General features: G+C 48.3%; 2 protein-coding genes across 10 annotated transcripts in view; one reads left to right on the top strand and one right to left on the bottom strand.

The window, feature by feature from the left end:
• Armc6 (armadillo repeat containing 6) overlaps window positions 1–3422 on the bottom strand; it is a 13114-nt gene extending 9692 nt beyond the window's left edge. The window contains exons 1-2 of one of the 4 annotated variants that reach the window (XM_021169551.2): window positions 3311–3422; window positions 648–774 (exon numbers count right to left, since the gene is read on the bottom strand). In XM_021169551.2, the coding sequence (XP_021025210.1) occupies window positions 648–768 (121 nt within the window). In that variant the 5' untranslated portion in view covers window positions 769–774; window positions 3311–3422. Of the gene's footprint in view, window positions 1–647; window positions 775–2384; window positions 2405–2701; window positions 2836–3147; window positions 3241–3310 lie in introns of those variants that run through there. The other 3 variants (XM_029480598.1, XM_029480600.1, XM_029480599.1) reach the window with 3 other exon arrangements.
• Sugp2 (SURP and G-patch domain containing 2) overlaps window positions 3417–17237 on the top strand; it is a 32574-nt gene continuing 18753 nt past the window's right edge. For 3 of the 6 annotated variants that reach the window (XR_003837405.1, XM_021169549.1, XM_021169548.1), the window contains exons 1-3: window positions 3432–3853; window positions 5824–5947; window positions 12673–14238. Coding sequence is in view for 5 of the 6 variants with exons in the window: in XM_021169549.1 (XP_021025208.1) it covers window positions 5836–5947; window positions 12673–14238 (1678 nt within the window). In the remaining variant the exon portion in view is untranslated. Of the gene's footprint in view, window positions 3854–3907; window positions 4108–5823; window positions 5948–12672; window positions 14239–17237 lie in introns of those variants that run through there. The other 3 variants (XM_029480594.1, XM_029480597.1, XM_029480596.1) reach the window with 3 other exon arrangements.

Raw genomic sequence — 17237 nt, forward strand, 5'->3', positions numbered from 1 at the left:
AAAAAAAAAAAAAAAAGAAAAACCACAAAAAGGACACACACACACCCCAAAACTCAAATACACCTCATTATGGCTTGCTTTTTACATGGGTTTTGGATCAAACTCAAGGCAAACTCAGCAAGTATTTTAGCAAGTGAGTTACCTCTCCAGTCACATTCCCAGTGTTACCTGATTGTCCTCTAGGGCACACATTTGTGTGTCCTAGAGGTAGGGCCTTGTCTTTCTTCCCTTCTGGCTGGCTTCACTGGGCCTATATTCAGAGTGAGGCATAGACAGGAATGGGCTTGCCGATGACGAGCGCCCTGTCTCTAAGGGCCTGCTGCACGTGTGCTCACTCATCCTGAGCCTCTGCTCCTGCCAAGTGGCTCAAGGTCTCCAAACCTTTGGTCTCCTGCCATTGCCACCACCATCACTCAGCAGCCCTACCACCCACAGTCCTCCATGACTTTCATGACTGACTCCTGGACATGGCATATGCCATGTGGCGTTGTGGCTGAGGACTGCCATGCCTTTTTTATTTTGAGGTGAAATAGGATGCTGGTGACAAGATGGAGACAGGCAGCAGGGGCGAGGTCAACAGCACGTCACTACTGTGTTAGGCTGAGGGCTGTGGCCTCTAAGAGCCAGTACTGAAGTCACTGCCCTACCTTGTGATTCAAACTGCTCCACAGCCTCTCGAATGGCCTCCTCAGTGCCCATCTCAAACTCCTCAATGTTCTCCCGCACTGCAGCATCAAAGGTTTCCTGGGTGATGCGCTTGGAAGCCATCACTGCCTGTTGAGTGGAAAGGAACATTTGGTTAGGGGACAGCAGGCAACTGGGAGTCTTCTACCTTAGTAATCCCAGCACAAGGGAGGGCAGAGACACAAGGCTCCTGGCCAGGAGGGGACCAGTCTGGACTACATAGTGAAACACTATCTCAAAAAGTTGAAGAGATAAAAGAAAAAGGCCAACTGGATAGCTCTGTGGGTAAAGCCTTGCTACCAGGCGTCAGGACCTAAGTTTAGTCTTAAGAACAAACACGGTAGAGCCTGGACTCCTGACAGTTGTCCTCTTACTTGTGTATGCAGGCTTGTGCATTTGCATGCCCACAATATAAGATGAATAAAACTTAAATTAAAAAAAAGAAAGAAGAAATGGGCACTTAGGGCACTGTCTACCAGGCCCCAAATAACTATAAGACTGCTCTTCCCACCTACTATACCTGATCTATCTGCACAAGAGCTCAGGCCTGCTATCCCAGCACTGGGGAGCTGAGAGGCAGGTGGATATCTGGGAGTTCAAGACCAGCCTCATCCACATACAAAGTTCTAACCCGGACAAAGCTACACAATGAGACCCTAACCCAAAACAAACAAGACAAAGGCAAACAAACAAACAAACAAAAAAATCCAGGCTATGTGAACCCTGGTCTCAATAAGCAATCCACCAAGATGAGGGAAACGGGTGGTATTCGATTAAACACCAAGGCATAAACAAAATACAACAGATGGCAGTGTTACTTGGCAGTGGGGGATGGTGCCCAGGGTCTCACTCATGCTAGCATGTTCCCTACCAAGCCTGATTGTTCTACAACACTATTTTATTTAACTTTATTTAAACTGCATTTTATCCACTTGCAAGTGTTGGCTTGCATTTGCTGTGTCACAGGCGGAAAAGAGTCTGCAGCTCTCTTCAACATGGAGATCCTGGGGGTTGAACTCAGGTCCTCGAGCTTGGCAGCAAGCACCTTAGCTGCTGAGCCAGCTCACTGAGCTGAGCACTATTTTCTACTGCACAGTCCATAGCCAACATTATCAAAGTTTTCTGATGCTCTTCTTTACAACAGTCTAGAATCACAAATCGGGTGTGGTGGCATGCAACTGTCATCTCAGCAGCAGAAGGCTTGGGGCAGAAGGATGGGAATTCAAGGGTACAAGAGATTGTCCAGACAACAAAAACAAAAATTCCAATCCTGAAGCTCACAAAGCCATAGGAGAAAATTGACTCCCACAAGTCCTCTGATCTTACATGAAGGCCACAGTACAAATGACACATAAATGTATAAAGATCGAATTTGTAAAAGCCACACTCTGGTTAGGGTCTTATGGTACAAGCCTGTGATCTCCAGCCCCAAGCCAGCCTAGGCTACAGAGTGAGACCCTGTGTAGAAGGAACGAGTGTAAAGGCTGAGGTGCTGAGGAAAAGGTGTTCAGTCAGCAGGTGAAGGTGTGCCGCTCCATCATCACAACTGAGTTCAGTTTCAGCACACACATCTGGTAGTTCACAACTTGTGCATACATATGAACATACAATAGTAATGATGATGTTAAATAATATTGATAACAAATAATTTATTAATAATAATAGTTATTAAAGCACGAATGAAGCAGAGGCAGGCTAACCTCTGAACTGGAGGCCAGCACAGTCTACAGTGCAAGTTCCTGGACAGCCAGGACAACACGGAGAAACCCTGGCTTGAAAACAAAAACAACAACAACAAAACAAGAAACACTGATACCAGAACAACTGAGGCAGAAATGGTAGACCTCTGTGAGTTTCTGGCCAGCCTGATCTATACAATGAGACTCTCCTGACCCCCTCCCCCGTCCTGCCCCTCAAGTAAACAAAACCTGTCTAGTTCAAGCAGCCTTACTGTCACATAAAATAATTCCCTGTTTTTGTTTTTTATAAGTTAGGGATTCATGTAGACCTGACTGACCTTGAACTCCTGATTTCCAGTCTCCAAACAACCCCCTGGCTTATCTGTTGTTTTTGAGGCAGCGTCTGGTCTTGTAGCCCTGACTGGTATCAAACTCGCAGCAATCCTTCTGCCTCTGTTTCTTGAGTGCACCACAACGTCTGTTCATTCTTTTGACTGTTTTTATTCTGAAATATTGGCTGGCTATGTAGCCAAAGCCGGTCTAGAACTCATCAATCCTTCTGTCTCTGTCTCCCTAAAGCAGTCATGACAGGTGCAGCAACCACGCCCGCTCCATCACTACTACATGAACAGCAACACCAGCGTCCCCTGAACCCAGAGCCACACCATCTTGAACCTCCTGTACTCCTTCCTGGCTCCACTGCCTAGAATACAGCCGACCCCGTAGCAGGTGCTCAGGTGCACACAGGCACAGCACGAATGAATAAATGAATGAAAGAACCTACACGACAAGAAAGGCGAAGCATTTGCTTCCCAAGTATCTTTGGTACGATTCTCTCCTTCCCCCAAACCAAGTCCGCGAGAGTCGTGCAAACACCACCACCCCGACCCCGCGGCGCCCACTCCCCACTGCGCCAGCCACAAGCACAGGCGGCCGGTGCTCCTCACCGGGTCTAAGCAGCCACGTGGGGAAAGGGTGGGGCTCGCAGCTGTCACCCGAGACTTTGCCTTTGGCTCCTTCGAGCCACCATATAAGCGCAAGCGCAGAGGCGCCGCCTCGCCTCGGCGTCCCTCCTTCGGCTGAGAGGCTCCTTCCCGGGGCAACGAGGGCGACCGCGAGCACAGGTAAAGCGAAGGGAGCCACAGAATACGCGTGAGCCTGAGACTCTTGCAGTCCTCTCAATGCTACTCCTAGGTGTCGCTTCCCCTCAAAAGAAATAGTTTTCACCTAGGTAGACTCGGCCCTGAGACGTGAGCAGCGCGCCTGCGCGAAAGAGCGAAGATGGCTGCCCTCGACGCTTGCGCATGAGGACCTAGGCGGTGGCAGCCAGCGCCTGCGCACCAAGGCAAGGCAGAGGCTTGCGCCTGCGCGACGCGGCGCTGCGGAAACCGTTGGCTCATTTGCATCTCCCCGCCTCGCCAGGCTGTGGATAAGGGGCCCGAGGCGGCGGCGGCAGCGGCGGGGGCGGCACCGCACGCGGCAGGCTCCGGGTGAGGCCCGGGCCCTGGAGACCTGGGAGGGCGGGCCCAGCGGGCCCGGGGTGGGAAGGACTCTGGGTGTCTCTGGGGCGAGCGCGCTCCTCCAGCCTGTCTGGCGGGTCCATTCATTACGCTTGAGCCCTCAGTCGGCCGGGCGAGCTGGGCGTAACGGCGAGCGGGCTTCAGGCCTCCAGCTGCTGGCAATCACTGCAGCCCCCGAGTCTGCCAGTGCCATAGACGGGGAAACGGAGGTGCAGACAGATTAGGTACCTTGATTAAATTTCAGGATCAGCTGACCCGGAGGAGTCCCTGCTCTTAAATGACAGAGAACAAGGGACGTCCTATCGCTTTCCCAGGGTGTGGGGAAACGGGGTGATGGTTATAGAAATGACCAGAAGGGAGGTTTACCTCTTGAAGTTGGAAGTGTCATAGGAAGGCTGTCACTCATATATATGCTGCCTTATTTTTTTTGAACATACAGAAAGTGCCCTCACAATGAATGCCTTGTTGGTCAGGCTCAAGATTAGGATGCCTAACCTCGTGGTTCACTTCTTCAAGTCTGCTTTTCTCCCGTGTGTGAACATTTTTTTCTTTCATTCCTTTTTTTCTTTTTCTTTTCTTTTTTTAGGCAGGGTCTCAAACTGATTATGATGGCTCACCCCTGTAATCCCAGTTCCCAGGAGGCAGAGACAGGGTGGATTTTCCTTTCAATGCCAACCGTGTGTGTGTGTGTGTGTGTGTGTGTGTGTGTGTTTGAGGCCAACCAGAGGTGTGTAAAGAGATCATTTGGAATCCCTCCTACTCAACCATGCTACCAAAAAAAAAAAAAAAAAGTAAAATAAATAAAACTAAAAAAGACTGGGTCTGCAGAACCTGGCAGTGCACCCTGGCAATCCTAGTTCTTGGAAGGCAAAAGCAGGAGGATTAGAGTTTAGTGCTCATGCCAACGTGGGCTACTCTGTTGTAGTTGCAAAAATCCAAACAACAACAAAACAAAACCCTCACGCACACACAAAACTGGGTCTTGCTATGTAGCCTAGGCTGGTCTGGAATAAACTAGGTAGCTCACACAGGTTTTAAACCTGCAGACCTGTTGCTCAGCCTCTTAAATGGCTGAGATTACGTGCTTGTACCACCAGATCCTATCCTCTGTGTGTGTATGTGTGTGTTTGTGAGAGAGGGAGGAGAGAGAGAATGAGTGAGTGTGTGTGTGTGTAAGCCAAAAATTGATGTCTGGTTACTGATTGGCTAGTCTGGCTGATCACCAAGCTCCAGTGATCTTTCTTCTTCCTTGTCTTCATCAGAGATTACAGGAACATATGTCCTTATGTCCAGCTTTTTTCCTGCTTCATTTTGGGTATTTCTGGGCATGTGTTTGCCACAGCGCATGGGTGGAAGTCAGAAGACAACTTGGCCAGTTTTGAACACAGGCCATCTTGTTTGGCCCCTTACTGAAACCAACTCAGCCTCTATTCCCCTTTTAAGATTTTACTTGTTGGTTGCCCAGTGTGTATGCTGGGTTCTGAACTGAGGCTCTCTGCAAGAGCAGCAAGTACTCTTTAAACACTGAGCCATCTCTCCTGTCCCTCACTGTATTTTCTTGGTTGCCCTGGAACAGGAAATCTCATTGCCTCAGCTGGAATCTCTGCCTGCAGCAGCACACCCAGCTCCTTCTGTGCTATAGGGACTCAGCTCCTGGGTGTGTTGCTGAAAGAAGCAAAAGACATCTTGTACTGAGACTAGCCCAGAGTATACAGTTGCTAGCTTATTATCCTCTTGTGAGAGTGTCACTCGCTCTTCCAGAGAATTCTCAGAGGTGAAGAGCTCTGGGAAACCCTTCTCTAAACTGTGAGTCTGAGTGGCTACACCTTTCCCAAATACTTTTTTCTAGGGTCATTCTTCCAGTTCTGTTACCCTGTTTTGGGTGGTGATTTTTGACCTGAGGCAAGCTGTCTTGATTAATGTGACTTCTCTCACTATAGGAGAAAAAAACCATGGCAGCAAGGCGGATGGCGCAGGACTCTTTGGACAGCGTATTACAGGAGAAATCTAAACGGTATGGGGATTCCGAAGCTGTTGGTGAAGCTCTCCATCTTAAAGCTCAAGGTAAGTTAAGATGTTTGGCCTGTGCAGGAGGAGTTCTGTGGACTGTCATGCTTTGGGTGCAAGCTGAGCTGCTGGGATCCTTGCTGGATTTGTCAAGAAGAGATCATATTTTCTTGTGGCCCACTTGCCAGCTATGCAGAAGGTACTGTTGTCATTAAGTAGAGTATGTCAGCCAAACATCCTCCTCACCAAAGAATTTGAGCATGGCCTTACTTGTGCGGAAGCACATACTCTGCCACTGACTATCCCCAGCCTCTGCAGAGGGTTCCTTTGTGTGTGTGTGTGTGTGTGTACATGCACCTGGAAGTAGAGGTTCCAGGGACTGAACCTAGTTATCAGTCAGGCTTGTGGCAAGTGCCTTTACCTTTACTCACTGAGCCATCTAAACAGCTGTGTTTCCCCCCCACACACCTTTTTTTTCAAGACAGGGTTTCTCAGTGTAACCAAACCTGACTGACCTGGACTGGACTTGCTGTGTAGATCAGGCTGGCCTCAAACTCACAGACATCCTTCTCCCTCTACCTCCCAAGTACTGGGATTAAAGGCATGTGCCACCATGCCTGGCTAGCTATCCCCTTTTAAATGACACTCCTCAGCCTCCAGCAAACTGGCTGAACTGCAATCTTAGTTCTTTCAGGCATATCTAAACCACGACTTGTGGATTGCTATGGAGTAGCCTTATACAAAACTATATATAAACTTACTGAAAACATAAGAGGTTGTTGTTTAAAGGGTTTTTTTTTTCTTTTTTTCAGCTTGATTAGTTTTCCAGTGTAAACTTTATAGATTACAACCTAACATTGCAATATCAAAAGATTGAACATGCCACGATACTCAAGTGCCACAGATCACGTCTGTGTTTTCTGATGGGTCTTCAGCAACTCCTCTGAAAGAGGTCCTTACCTACAGGTTCAAAAACACTGCTATATGTAGTCCTACCTGTCATGGAGCTTGCTATGTAGACCAGGCTAGCCTTGAACTCAATGAAATCCTCCTGCCTTTGCCTCTCAAGTGCTGGGATTAAAAGCCTGACTAATCTACTAGTTTTTGTTGTTTTGGGGTGGGGAGAGGGTGGGGGGGACACACAAGGTTACTCACTGAAGCTGAAGCTCCCTGTTTATCTCAGCTAGACTGGCTGGCCAGTGACCCTCACTCTAGTGCTGTGGCTGCAGCTTGTTCAGACATGGCTGGCCCTTTTGTGGGTGGTAGGAATTTTAACTTGCTTGCACAGCAAGCATTCTTAACCATTGTGCTATCTCCCTACACATCACGTCTTAATTTCCTCAGGAAGACTAGTGAAGGCTTGCGTTCTGATACATAGTAAGGAGCATGAGGCAGCATGATCCCTGTGGGTTTGAGGTCAGCTTGATCCTGCCTCAAAAAGAAAGAAAACAAAACTGATTGGCAGAGAAACAGCAGGCCTTACAGAGTGCCGCTTGGTTTTGGAACAAGGCTGTATGTTATCAGTCATCCTTTCTTTGGCTTCTGCTTGATCCTGGACATTTCTCTTTTCTGTAAACCTGGCGTAGGAAATGCATGATACAGCCATGATTCCTGCCTCTTTTTTTGTTTGTTTGTTTTGTTTGATTGATTGATTGTTTTTGTCTTCTGAGACAGGGTTTCTCTGTGTAGCCCTGGCTGTCCCAGAACTCACTCTGTAGACCAGGCTGGTTTCAAACTCAGAGATTCTCCTGCCTCTGTTCCTCAAGTGCTGGGATTAAAGGCATGCGCCACCACTGCCTGGCTCTGTTCTTGCCTCTTAACTCTGCCACCTTGACTGCACCAAGACCACAGTCATGCCCAAGAATAATTTCAGTTTTGCTGGTGGGGCTCTATGTCTGCCCCCACCCCTCCCCTTCACACATGATGAGAGTGTCTTAGAATAGCATTTCCCACTGTATTCCTGCCCATTGGATCGCCCTGCTTGGCACCCACCTTCCACCAGTGTATGCATATGCATGGGGGGTGGTGTTCTTTTCTGAGCTCAGAGTGAACTCAGGACCAGATATGTACTAGACAAGGGCTCTGCCACTGAGCCACCTCTTTCCCTTGGTAATGGCAATGCCTACTGTGTACGCTTCTGTGCTTGCTAAAGAAGGGGACTTGTATTTGCCCATGAGTGTGGGTTTTTGTGTTTTCTTCAATTACTCTAATACATAGTACCTGTTCATTTTCTTGCCTTTTTATTGGGGGGGGGGCAGGGGGTATCTTAGTCAGGGTTTCTATTCCTGCACAAATATCATGACCAAGAAGAAAGTTAGAGAGGAAAGAGTTTATTCAGATTACACTTTCCATATTGCTAACCAAAGGAAGTCAGGACTGGAACTCATGCAGGGCAGGAAGCAGGAATTGATGCAGAAGCCATGGAGGGATGTTTCTTACTGGCTTGCCTCCCCTGACTTGCTCAGGTTGCTTTCTTGTAAAACCCAAGACTACCAGCCCAGAGATGGTCCCACCCACAATGGTCCTTCTCCTCATTTGATCACTAATTGAGAAAATGTCTTACACTTGGATCTCATGGCAGCATTTCCTACTTGGCACCTGAAGCTCCTTTCTCTGTGATAGCTTGTGTCAAGTTGACCAAACCAGCCAGTACACTTGACCCCTTGTCAAGTTGACACACAAACTCATCGCTATTAAGCCTCAATCCTCACTTTCTTATTCATCCCCAAGATCTAAATAACTTTAAAAGTCCCACAGTCTTTGCAAATTCTTAAAATTTCAATCCCTTTAAAATATCCAATGTCTTTTAAAATTCAAAGTCTTTTTACAATGAAAAGTCTCTTAACTGTGGGCTCCACTAAAATACTTTCTTCCTTCAAGTGGGAAAAATATCAGGGCATAGTCACAATCAAAAGGAAAATCAGACTCCAACTGTCCAATGTCTGGGATCCACTCACGATCTTCTGGGTTCCTCCAAGGGCTTGGGTCACTTCTCCAGCTCTGCCCTTTGTAGCACACACCTTGTCTTCTAGGCTCCAGCTGCCTGTACTCCACTGTTGCTGCTGTTCTTGGTGGTCATCTCATGGTACTGGCATCTCCAAAACACTGCTGTCTATTGCTGCAACTAGGCTTCACCAATAACCTCTCATAGGCTCTCTTCATGGTGCCAAGCCTCAACTCCATTGCATGACCCCTTCAGTCCTGGGCCATCAATTGCAACTGAGGCTGCACCTTCACCAATGGCCTTCCATGGCCTCTCACAGTGCCAAGACTCAGCTGTTCTTCATGACCCCTTCATGCCTTCAAAACCAGTACCACCTGGGTGACTCTTACACATTACTAAGTCCAGCCACAGCACAAGGTACAACCTTGGCTGTCTCTGGAACATAGCCTCTGTGCTCTCAGAAAATACTTCCCAGAAAATTTCACCTCAATGATGCTGGTCTCTTCTTAATCACCACTAATTTCTTAGCTCCAGTTAGCTAGCATCAATAGCCCCAGTAATGCAAAAATTTTGCTTTAGTTCTGATATCTTGTTAATCACAGCTGATTCTTCAGTCCCACCTAACCAGAACCACAGGATCTTCACAATCAAAACAGCAATGACCCTGATAAGAGTCTCTAATCGTCCCTCTGAAATTTCACAAGCCAGACCTCCATCTTCTGCACTGTTCTCAACATTATCTTCCAGGCTCCTACAGAACATCCCATAGAGCTCTTAACATCCCAATGGCTCTTCTAGCTCAAAGTTCCAAAGTCCTTCCACAGTCCTCCCCAAAACATGGTCAGGTTGTCACAGGAATATCCCACTTCTGGTACCAATTTGTTAGGGTTTCTATTCTGCATAAACATCATGACTAAGAAGAAAGTTGGGGAGGAGTTTATTCAGCTTACATTTCCACATTTGCTGTTGATCATGAAAGGAAGTCAGGACTGGAACTCAAGCAGGTCAGGGAGCAGGAGCTGATGCAGAGACATGGAGGGATGTTTCTTACTGGCTTGCCTCCCCTGGCTTGCTCAGCTTGTTTTCTTACAGAATCCAAGACTACCAGCCCAGAGATGGTACCACCCACAAGGGGCCCTCCCCCCTTTGATCACTAATTGAGAAAATGCCTTACAGGTGGATCTCATGGAGGTATTTCCTCACTGACTCTCTGTGATAACTCCAGCTTGTATCAAGTTGACAAAAAAACAGCCAGCACAGAGGGGTTGTGTACATATGTTCATGTTTTTGTGCATTCATGTAGGGATGCACAGGTTGACATTTGGTATCTTCCTCAATCACTCACCACTTTGTTTTGCTTTTTAAAGATTTATTTTATTTTTAAGGTACGTTTTGTGTGGGTATATGCACCTGAGTGAAAGTACCAGAAGAAAACGTCAGCTCTCTTGAGCTGAAGTTACAGGCAATTGTGAAGCTATGTAATTTGGAGAACTGAGCCCAGGTCCTCTGGAAAAGCAGCAAGTGCTCTGGCCATTGAGCCATCTCTCCAGCCCGCCTTGTGTTCTGAGATACTAGGTGCTTACTGATGTGGCTAGATAGGCTAGCCAGTGGGCCCTGAGATTTCCTGTCCTGCCTTCCCACCACTGGGGTTACAGACTTGTGCTGATACATAGATTAATATGGGTCCTAAGATGGGCACAGGTCTTCTTGCTTGTTCAGGCTAGCCTGAAACTCAGCCCTATCTCCCTCAGCTCCTGAATGATGGCCTTCCTTCCAGGTGTTTGTAACCAGTACCTTTTTGTCAGATTTTTTTCTTTTTTTTTACTTTATTGTAGGTTTTGTTTTAAAATCCAACTGCGAGAAAGATGCCTGGGCCCTGCTGCCCCCATGGATAGCTTTTGGGGACAGCTTCTTGCAGCGTTTCTTTTTGTGTCCAGACGGAACTCCAATGATATCTGTGTACCACCCCCACCCCCCTAATCCCTGAATGACACTTGACTCTCTGACATAGCCTTACTTAGTGTGCCTTCTACTTGCCTCTGGCTCTATTTCAGCCCCAGAGAGAGGAGGGTTAATGCCAGGCAGGCCTTTCTACCACTTTGGGGTCAGGGGTCAGACCATGGCCTGCTCAGCTGTCCAGCGTGTGGGTTAGGGTTAGGCTGCTGCTGCCTCCCAGTGGCAGTATGGGATAGGAAGTCCTCCAGGAGGCAATAAGAGTGGCAGCCTTATAAAACTTCTGAGACAGAAGTGGCGCATGCCTTTAATCCCAGCACTTGGGAGGCAGAGGCAGGCAGATTTCTTGAGTTCGAGGACAGCCTGGTCTACAGAGTGAGTTCCAGGACAACCAGGGCTATACAGAGAAACCCTGTCTTGAAAAACAAAACAAAACAAAACAAAACAAAACAAACAAACAAAAAAGAAATGAAAACTCTGAAGTGGGCCAGGCACAGTGAAAGATCCAGGCTTCATAGACCAAGTCCCTTCTCTAAAGTGTGGGTGGAGTGACGTTGGGGTGGGGGCTGGTGATGAGTTTGGGAGCCTGTGCCTGATGCTAATGTGTGCCTCAAGAGTCACCCACTGTCCTGTCTTGGCTAATGGCCACAGCAGGTAGCAGGTAAGCACAAGCCTGGTGCTTACAGACACATAAGTGTGATCAACTCCTCAGTGCCCATAGGACATGGGTGTGGTTCTCAACCTCCTGTGTACACAGATGTTGCTGGGAAACTCAAAGAGTTGAGAACAGGGGCTCCCATCTTCCTGTTTACCCAGGCATCGCTGGGAACGGTGACAAGTTGGGAATGAGGCCCTGAAGGCCTGTGATGAGCCCCTGCTGTGTGTGTGTGGGGGGGGGGGGGTTCATGGTAGATGAGGATGCCTGGGAAGGGATGTTCATTGGCTACACTTGGAGGCCCCTGGATCCCTCATTAACATGGAGAACTCTAGGTACTACACTGTGTGACCATTTGTCATGCTCCACTTACTGTGGTTCCAGGACAGGAATCTGATCAAGAGCTAATTTGAACTCCTGCCGTTCTCAGTTATGAGCTTTATCAGGGTTCTGAACTTTGCCACTACCTTACATGGCCTCCTGTCTGGTGGCCCCACCCAGCCACTGCCGCACACATGGATTTCTAGCCCCTATATAGTGCAAGCTTAGAAGATGCTTCCCCTTAATATGCAATGGCATGGCGGTATCTGCACAGCACAGAGGTGCGCCTCTTCCATGTGTTTTGAATCCTCTCAAATATAACCAGGAACTGTGGGTGGCAGTGCTCCCTGCTGTTGTATAGGGAGAATGCTGGGAAAGGCCATACTGATGCAGGTACAAGTTTCCCAAGTGTTTTTACTCTGGCTTGGTTGAATGTATGACTGCAGTTCTCAGTGGGTCAGTACAGATTGTCCAGTGGAGAGCTGGAGGTGGCACCATAGACATTTTCTTATTGGGGTGGGGGGAGTGGGGATGTGCGTGCGCATGTTGTCTGTGTACACCTGCGTGCTCAGTGTGTGCAGGTATCTTCCCCAGTCATTTTCCACTTTATTTATTGAAACTGTGGCTCTTCCTGAACCTGGAGTCACCAGTTTTGGCCACTGGCTGGCCAGCTTGCCTCAGGGATTCCTTGTCTCTACTTCCTGAGAATGGGAGATTACAGGCACCCACGCCTGTTTGGTTTTACAGTGGGTTCTGATCTCATGTCCTCACACTTGCGTGGTAAGCACTAAGCCATCCTGATGCCTCTCTACCCATTTTAAGCAATATTAGAGTAGACTGTTTGCACCTCACACCTGTCTAGAGTCCATGCTCTAAAGTGCCTTCTGTTTGTCTGGCCATCTATTTCAGATCTCCTAAGGACAGGCTCAAGAGCCAGAGCAGATGTCTATGAGGACATTCATGGTGATAGCAGGTATTCTGCCAGCGGATCTGGAGTGTATTCACTAGACATGGGAAGAGAGGGTCTGAGAGGTGACATGTTTGTGGGACCCTCCTTCAGATCAAGCAACCAGTCTGTTGGCGAAGACAGCTATCTTCGTAAAGAATGTGGCCGGGATCTGGAACCAGCCCATACTGACTCCCGGGACCAGAGTTTTAGCCACCGGAATCTGGGACATTTTCCTTCTCAGGACTGGAAACTTGCGCTCCGTGGCTCTTGGGAGCAAGACTTGGGCCACTCAGTTTCTCAAGAATCCTCCTGGTCACAGGAGTATGGTTTTGGGCCCTCATTGTTAGGAGACTTGGCCTCCTGCAGGCGGATGGAGAAGGAGAGTCGGGATTATGACCTGGACCATCCTGGGGAGATGGACTCTGTGTCGAGAAGCAGTGGGCAAGTCCTGACCAGAGGCCGAGCTCTTAACACAGCTGACCAGGAAGGCACTCTACTAGGAAAGGGGGACGCCCAGGGTCTGCTTGGAGCAAAGGGTGTTGGGAAGCTTATCACACTGAAAAGCATGACCACGAAGAAAATGCCTGTTGCCAGTCGTATTACTTCCAAACCTCAGGGCACTAACCAAATCCAGAAACCCACCCCAAGTCCTGATGTAACCATTGGGACAAGTCCAGTGCTAGATGAAATCCAGTTCGCTGCTCTGAAGATTCCTTTGGGGCTGGACCTTAGGACCCTTGGCTTGCCCAGAAGGAAGATGGGTTTTGATGCCATAGACAAGGCAGATGTGTTCTCAAGGTTTGGCATAGAGATCATCAAGTGGGCAGGATTCCACACTATCAAGGATGACCTGAAGTTCTCCCAACTCTTCCAGACTCTGTTTGAACTGGAAACTGAGACCTGTGCCAAGATGCTGGCCTCCTTCAAATGCTCCTTGAAGCCGGAGCATAGAGATTTCTGCTTTTTTACCATCAAGTTTCTAAAGCACTCTGCTCTGAAAACGCCCCGAGTTGATAATGAGTTTTTAAACATGCTTTTAGACAAAGGTGCTGTGAAGACCAAAAACTGCTTTTTTGAGATCATCAAGCCCTTCGACAAGTCCATCATGCGGCTCCAGGACCGGCTGCTGAAGGGCGTCACGCCCTTACTCATGGCCTGTAATGCCTATGAGCTGAGTGTCAAGATGAAGACCCTCACTAGCCCATTGGACCTGGCTATGGCCCTGGAGACCACCAACTCTCTTTGCAGGAAGTCCCTGGCCCTCTTAGGCCAGACCTTCTCCTTGGCTTCTTCCTTCCGGCAGGAGAAGATCCTAGAGGCTGTGGGCCTCCAAGACATCGCCCCATCTCCGGCCTACTTCCCAAATTTTGAAGATTCCACTTTGTTCGGAAGGGAGTACATAGACCACCTGAAGGCCTGGCTTATGGCCAGTGGCTATCCCCTCCATCTCAAGAGAGCTGTGCCCCCAGAGTCCCGAGAACAGAAAACCACAGCTCAGACCTGGGCTTCAAGCACTCTGAGCCAAGGTAAAGGTTTTATTTTTTTTTAACAATGTCATCATTACCAATGCTACAGTACTTTTATTCACTGTGTGTGTGCGTGCATGTGTATGTGTGTAGGTATGAATGCCAAGGCACATGTTTAGAGGTCATCAGAGAACAATTTGAAGGAATCAGTTCTTTCCTTCTGCCAGAGGGTTCCAGGGACTGAAATCCAGTCATCAGGCTTGACTTTAAGCACTTTGACCCACTGAGTCATCTTGCTGTCCTGAGGTTTTGAAAGAAGTGTGCAGGGTGCAGGCAAATGCTTATGTCTGAAGGCTACAAGACAGCCTCAAGTGTTGCTCTTCAGGAAGGCTGTCCACTACCTTTAAGCCATGGTCTCTCACTGAACCTGAAGCTCACTAATTAGGCTTGACAGCAGGGCCCAGTGGGCCTCCTCTCTCCACCTTCCTGGTTCTCCTATATGCATGCATCGCCTCACCTTGCATTTTTTATGTCAGACCTAAGATCAAATACAGGTCCTCACTGGCCCTATCCTCTCTTTTGAGATGATATATATGTATAAAACATTTGCTTTTTTACATATACTTGCCTGAGTATGTACACTACATGTGTAGGAACTGATGAAGATCAGAAGATCCTCCAGCTCCAGGTTCTGTGGAGCTGGAGTTACAGGCATTTGTGTGCTGCCTAACGTAAGTGATGAGAATAGACCTTGATCCTTTGCAAGAGTAGTAGCATGTGCTGTTACCTGCCATCCCTCTCTGAGGTTTTTATACACCTTTTTCAAATGTTGAGACTAGAACTCAAGGACCCAATTATTTTTCCCTTTGTTTTGAGGCAGTCTTATGTAGACCAGGCTGACCTCAAACTTCTGATCTTTCTGCTTCTACTTTTGAGTTCTGAGATGACAGAATGTACTACGCCCCCTGCCCCTACTTTCTGGGGTCCCAGGGATGGCGCCCAGGGCTTTGTACATGCTACACAAGTGCTGTATCCACTAAGCCCAGATCCCCAGCTTCAAGATTACTTTGAAAAGAGACTCATGTGGGAAGGAGGTACAAAACTGGCTGGCCTTCACTAGGAACAATGTATGCATGACCCCTTCAGCATGGGATGGAGGTTAGGATGCTGTGTGTTCCTAAGTACTTTGTCCTAGGTGTCACCGACGGGAGAGAAAGCAGGACGTCAAAACCTAGTGGATCCTGTGCCTGGGTGGTGGGAGGGGTGGTTACTGGGGAGGCTATGATTGGGTACTGAGGGGTATCAAGGAGCAGCTGAGTCATTCCAGGTGGTATTGGTACCTTTCACTCAATTCCTTGTAGACAGCATCAGTGGCAGCTCTGGTGTTGGCCAGAGAGTAGGATAGAAAAGCAGCTTGGCTACTCTCTCCTCCTGTGATCCCAGCATGCTGTCACACCCAGCCTTCCCAGGCATCAGAGGACATGATACCCATCTTTTCTTTCCTGGAACATTACCTCTAGCCCAGGAAGTGTCACTTTTGTCCCTGCCCTTCCCTTTATGGAGCCCTGATTGCACCAGGCAGCAGATGTCCCAACACAGATGAGTGACCACACTACTTCTAAGAAAGGTTCTTTCTAGAAGCAGGCTGGATGCATTTCCTTTCCTATCCTCAAGTGCTGGAAGGGAAATGAGGAGAGCGAGCATCGGGTGCTATGGGAGGCAGGGCTACAGGGCCTTGGGCTTACCCGTCTCTCCAGGCAGGGACCAGGCACTGCAGCAGCACACACACTGTCCTGAGGGTGCAGCTGCCTCTCTTCTCTCTTTTTAGGTGGTGGTGGTGGTGGTGGTTGTTGTTGGTGATGACGTTGTTGTTGATGTTGTTGTTTTAAAGAATCCTTTTATTTAGTAACCCCAACTGACCTAGAATTCACTGTGTGACCAGGCCTGTCTCAAATTCAGAGAGCTCTACCTGCCTTTGCCTCTGTGCTAGGTTTAAAGGTGTGTGTAGCCCCACTCAGGAAGATAATTTTTTTATTTGTGTGTGTGTGTCCATCTATCTTTTGAGTGTATGAGAACAGAAGCCTGAAATGGGTATAGGTCCCTTGAACTGGTGAAGAGATTGGCTTGTTACTTGGGTGCTGAGCTCTGCGCTCTGGTCCTCGTGAGCACCAGCACTCACTGCTAACCAGCCGTGCCCTTCTTTGCCTTTTTTTTTTTTAGTTGGAGTCCTGAGGCTAGTTAGCCTGAAGCTTTAGATCCCCTGCCTCAGCTTCCCCATATGCTGAGAGGTCTGATACCTCAGCTTATCTGAGTTTCCACAGCACTTGTTACAGCATGACACTGACCATGTGTAAATGACCCCACTTTCCCTCGGGCTTCCACTGCCTGGTAATAGTAGAGGTTTCTGAAGCAGAGCTGGGCATTTTCTTGGCGGCCTCTACTCAGAGTGCACAGCTGTGTGGCCAGCCATAGCTGCTTCAGCTAGTGTTACCTGTTCCTCTACAAATGCTCAGTGCTCACTGAGTTTGGCATGATGGCACGGGCCCATCATTCTAGCCTGGGCCAAGAGAGACAAGATTGCTGAAAGACCTTGACTCGGAAAGCAGAAGGAATGCTGAAGAGATGATTCACGAGTTAGAACACTAGCTGCTCTTCAGAGAACCCATATGCTAGCTCACAACTGTCTGTGACTCAGTGTAGGGTGACCTCCACAGTCATCAGGTACATAAGTAGTACCTAGACATGTAAAGAAAGCCCCCATACATGTAAAATACAAATTAAAACACTAAAAGAGGACCTGGTAAGACGGGTCTTTGGTTAAAGACACTTGCCACCTAGTATGACAATCTAAATTCAATCCCTATTTCCCATATGAAAAGGGGAGATACAGGGCCTGGTGAGATGGCTCAGTGGGTAAGAGCACCCGACTGCTCTGCCGAAGGTCCGGAGTTCAAATCCCAGCAACCACATGGTGGCTCACAACCATCTTTAACAAGATCTGACGCCCTCTTCTGGAGTGTCTGAANACAGCTACAGTGTACTTACATATAATAAATAAA

Source organism: Mus caroli, chromosome 8, assembly GCF_900094665.2.
Source record: "Mus caroli chromosome 8, CAROLI_EIJ_v1.1, whole genome shotgun sequence".
Taxonomy (NCBI): Eukaryota; Metazoa; Chordata; class Mammalia; order Rodentia; family Muridae; genus Mus; species Mus caroli.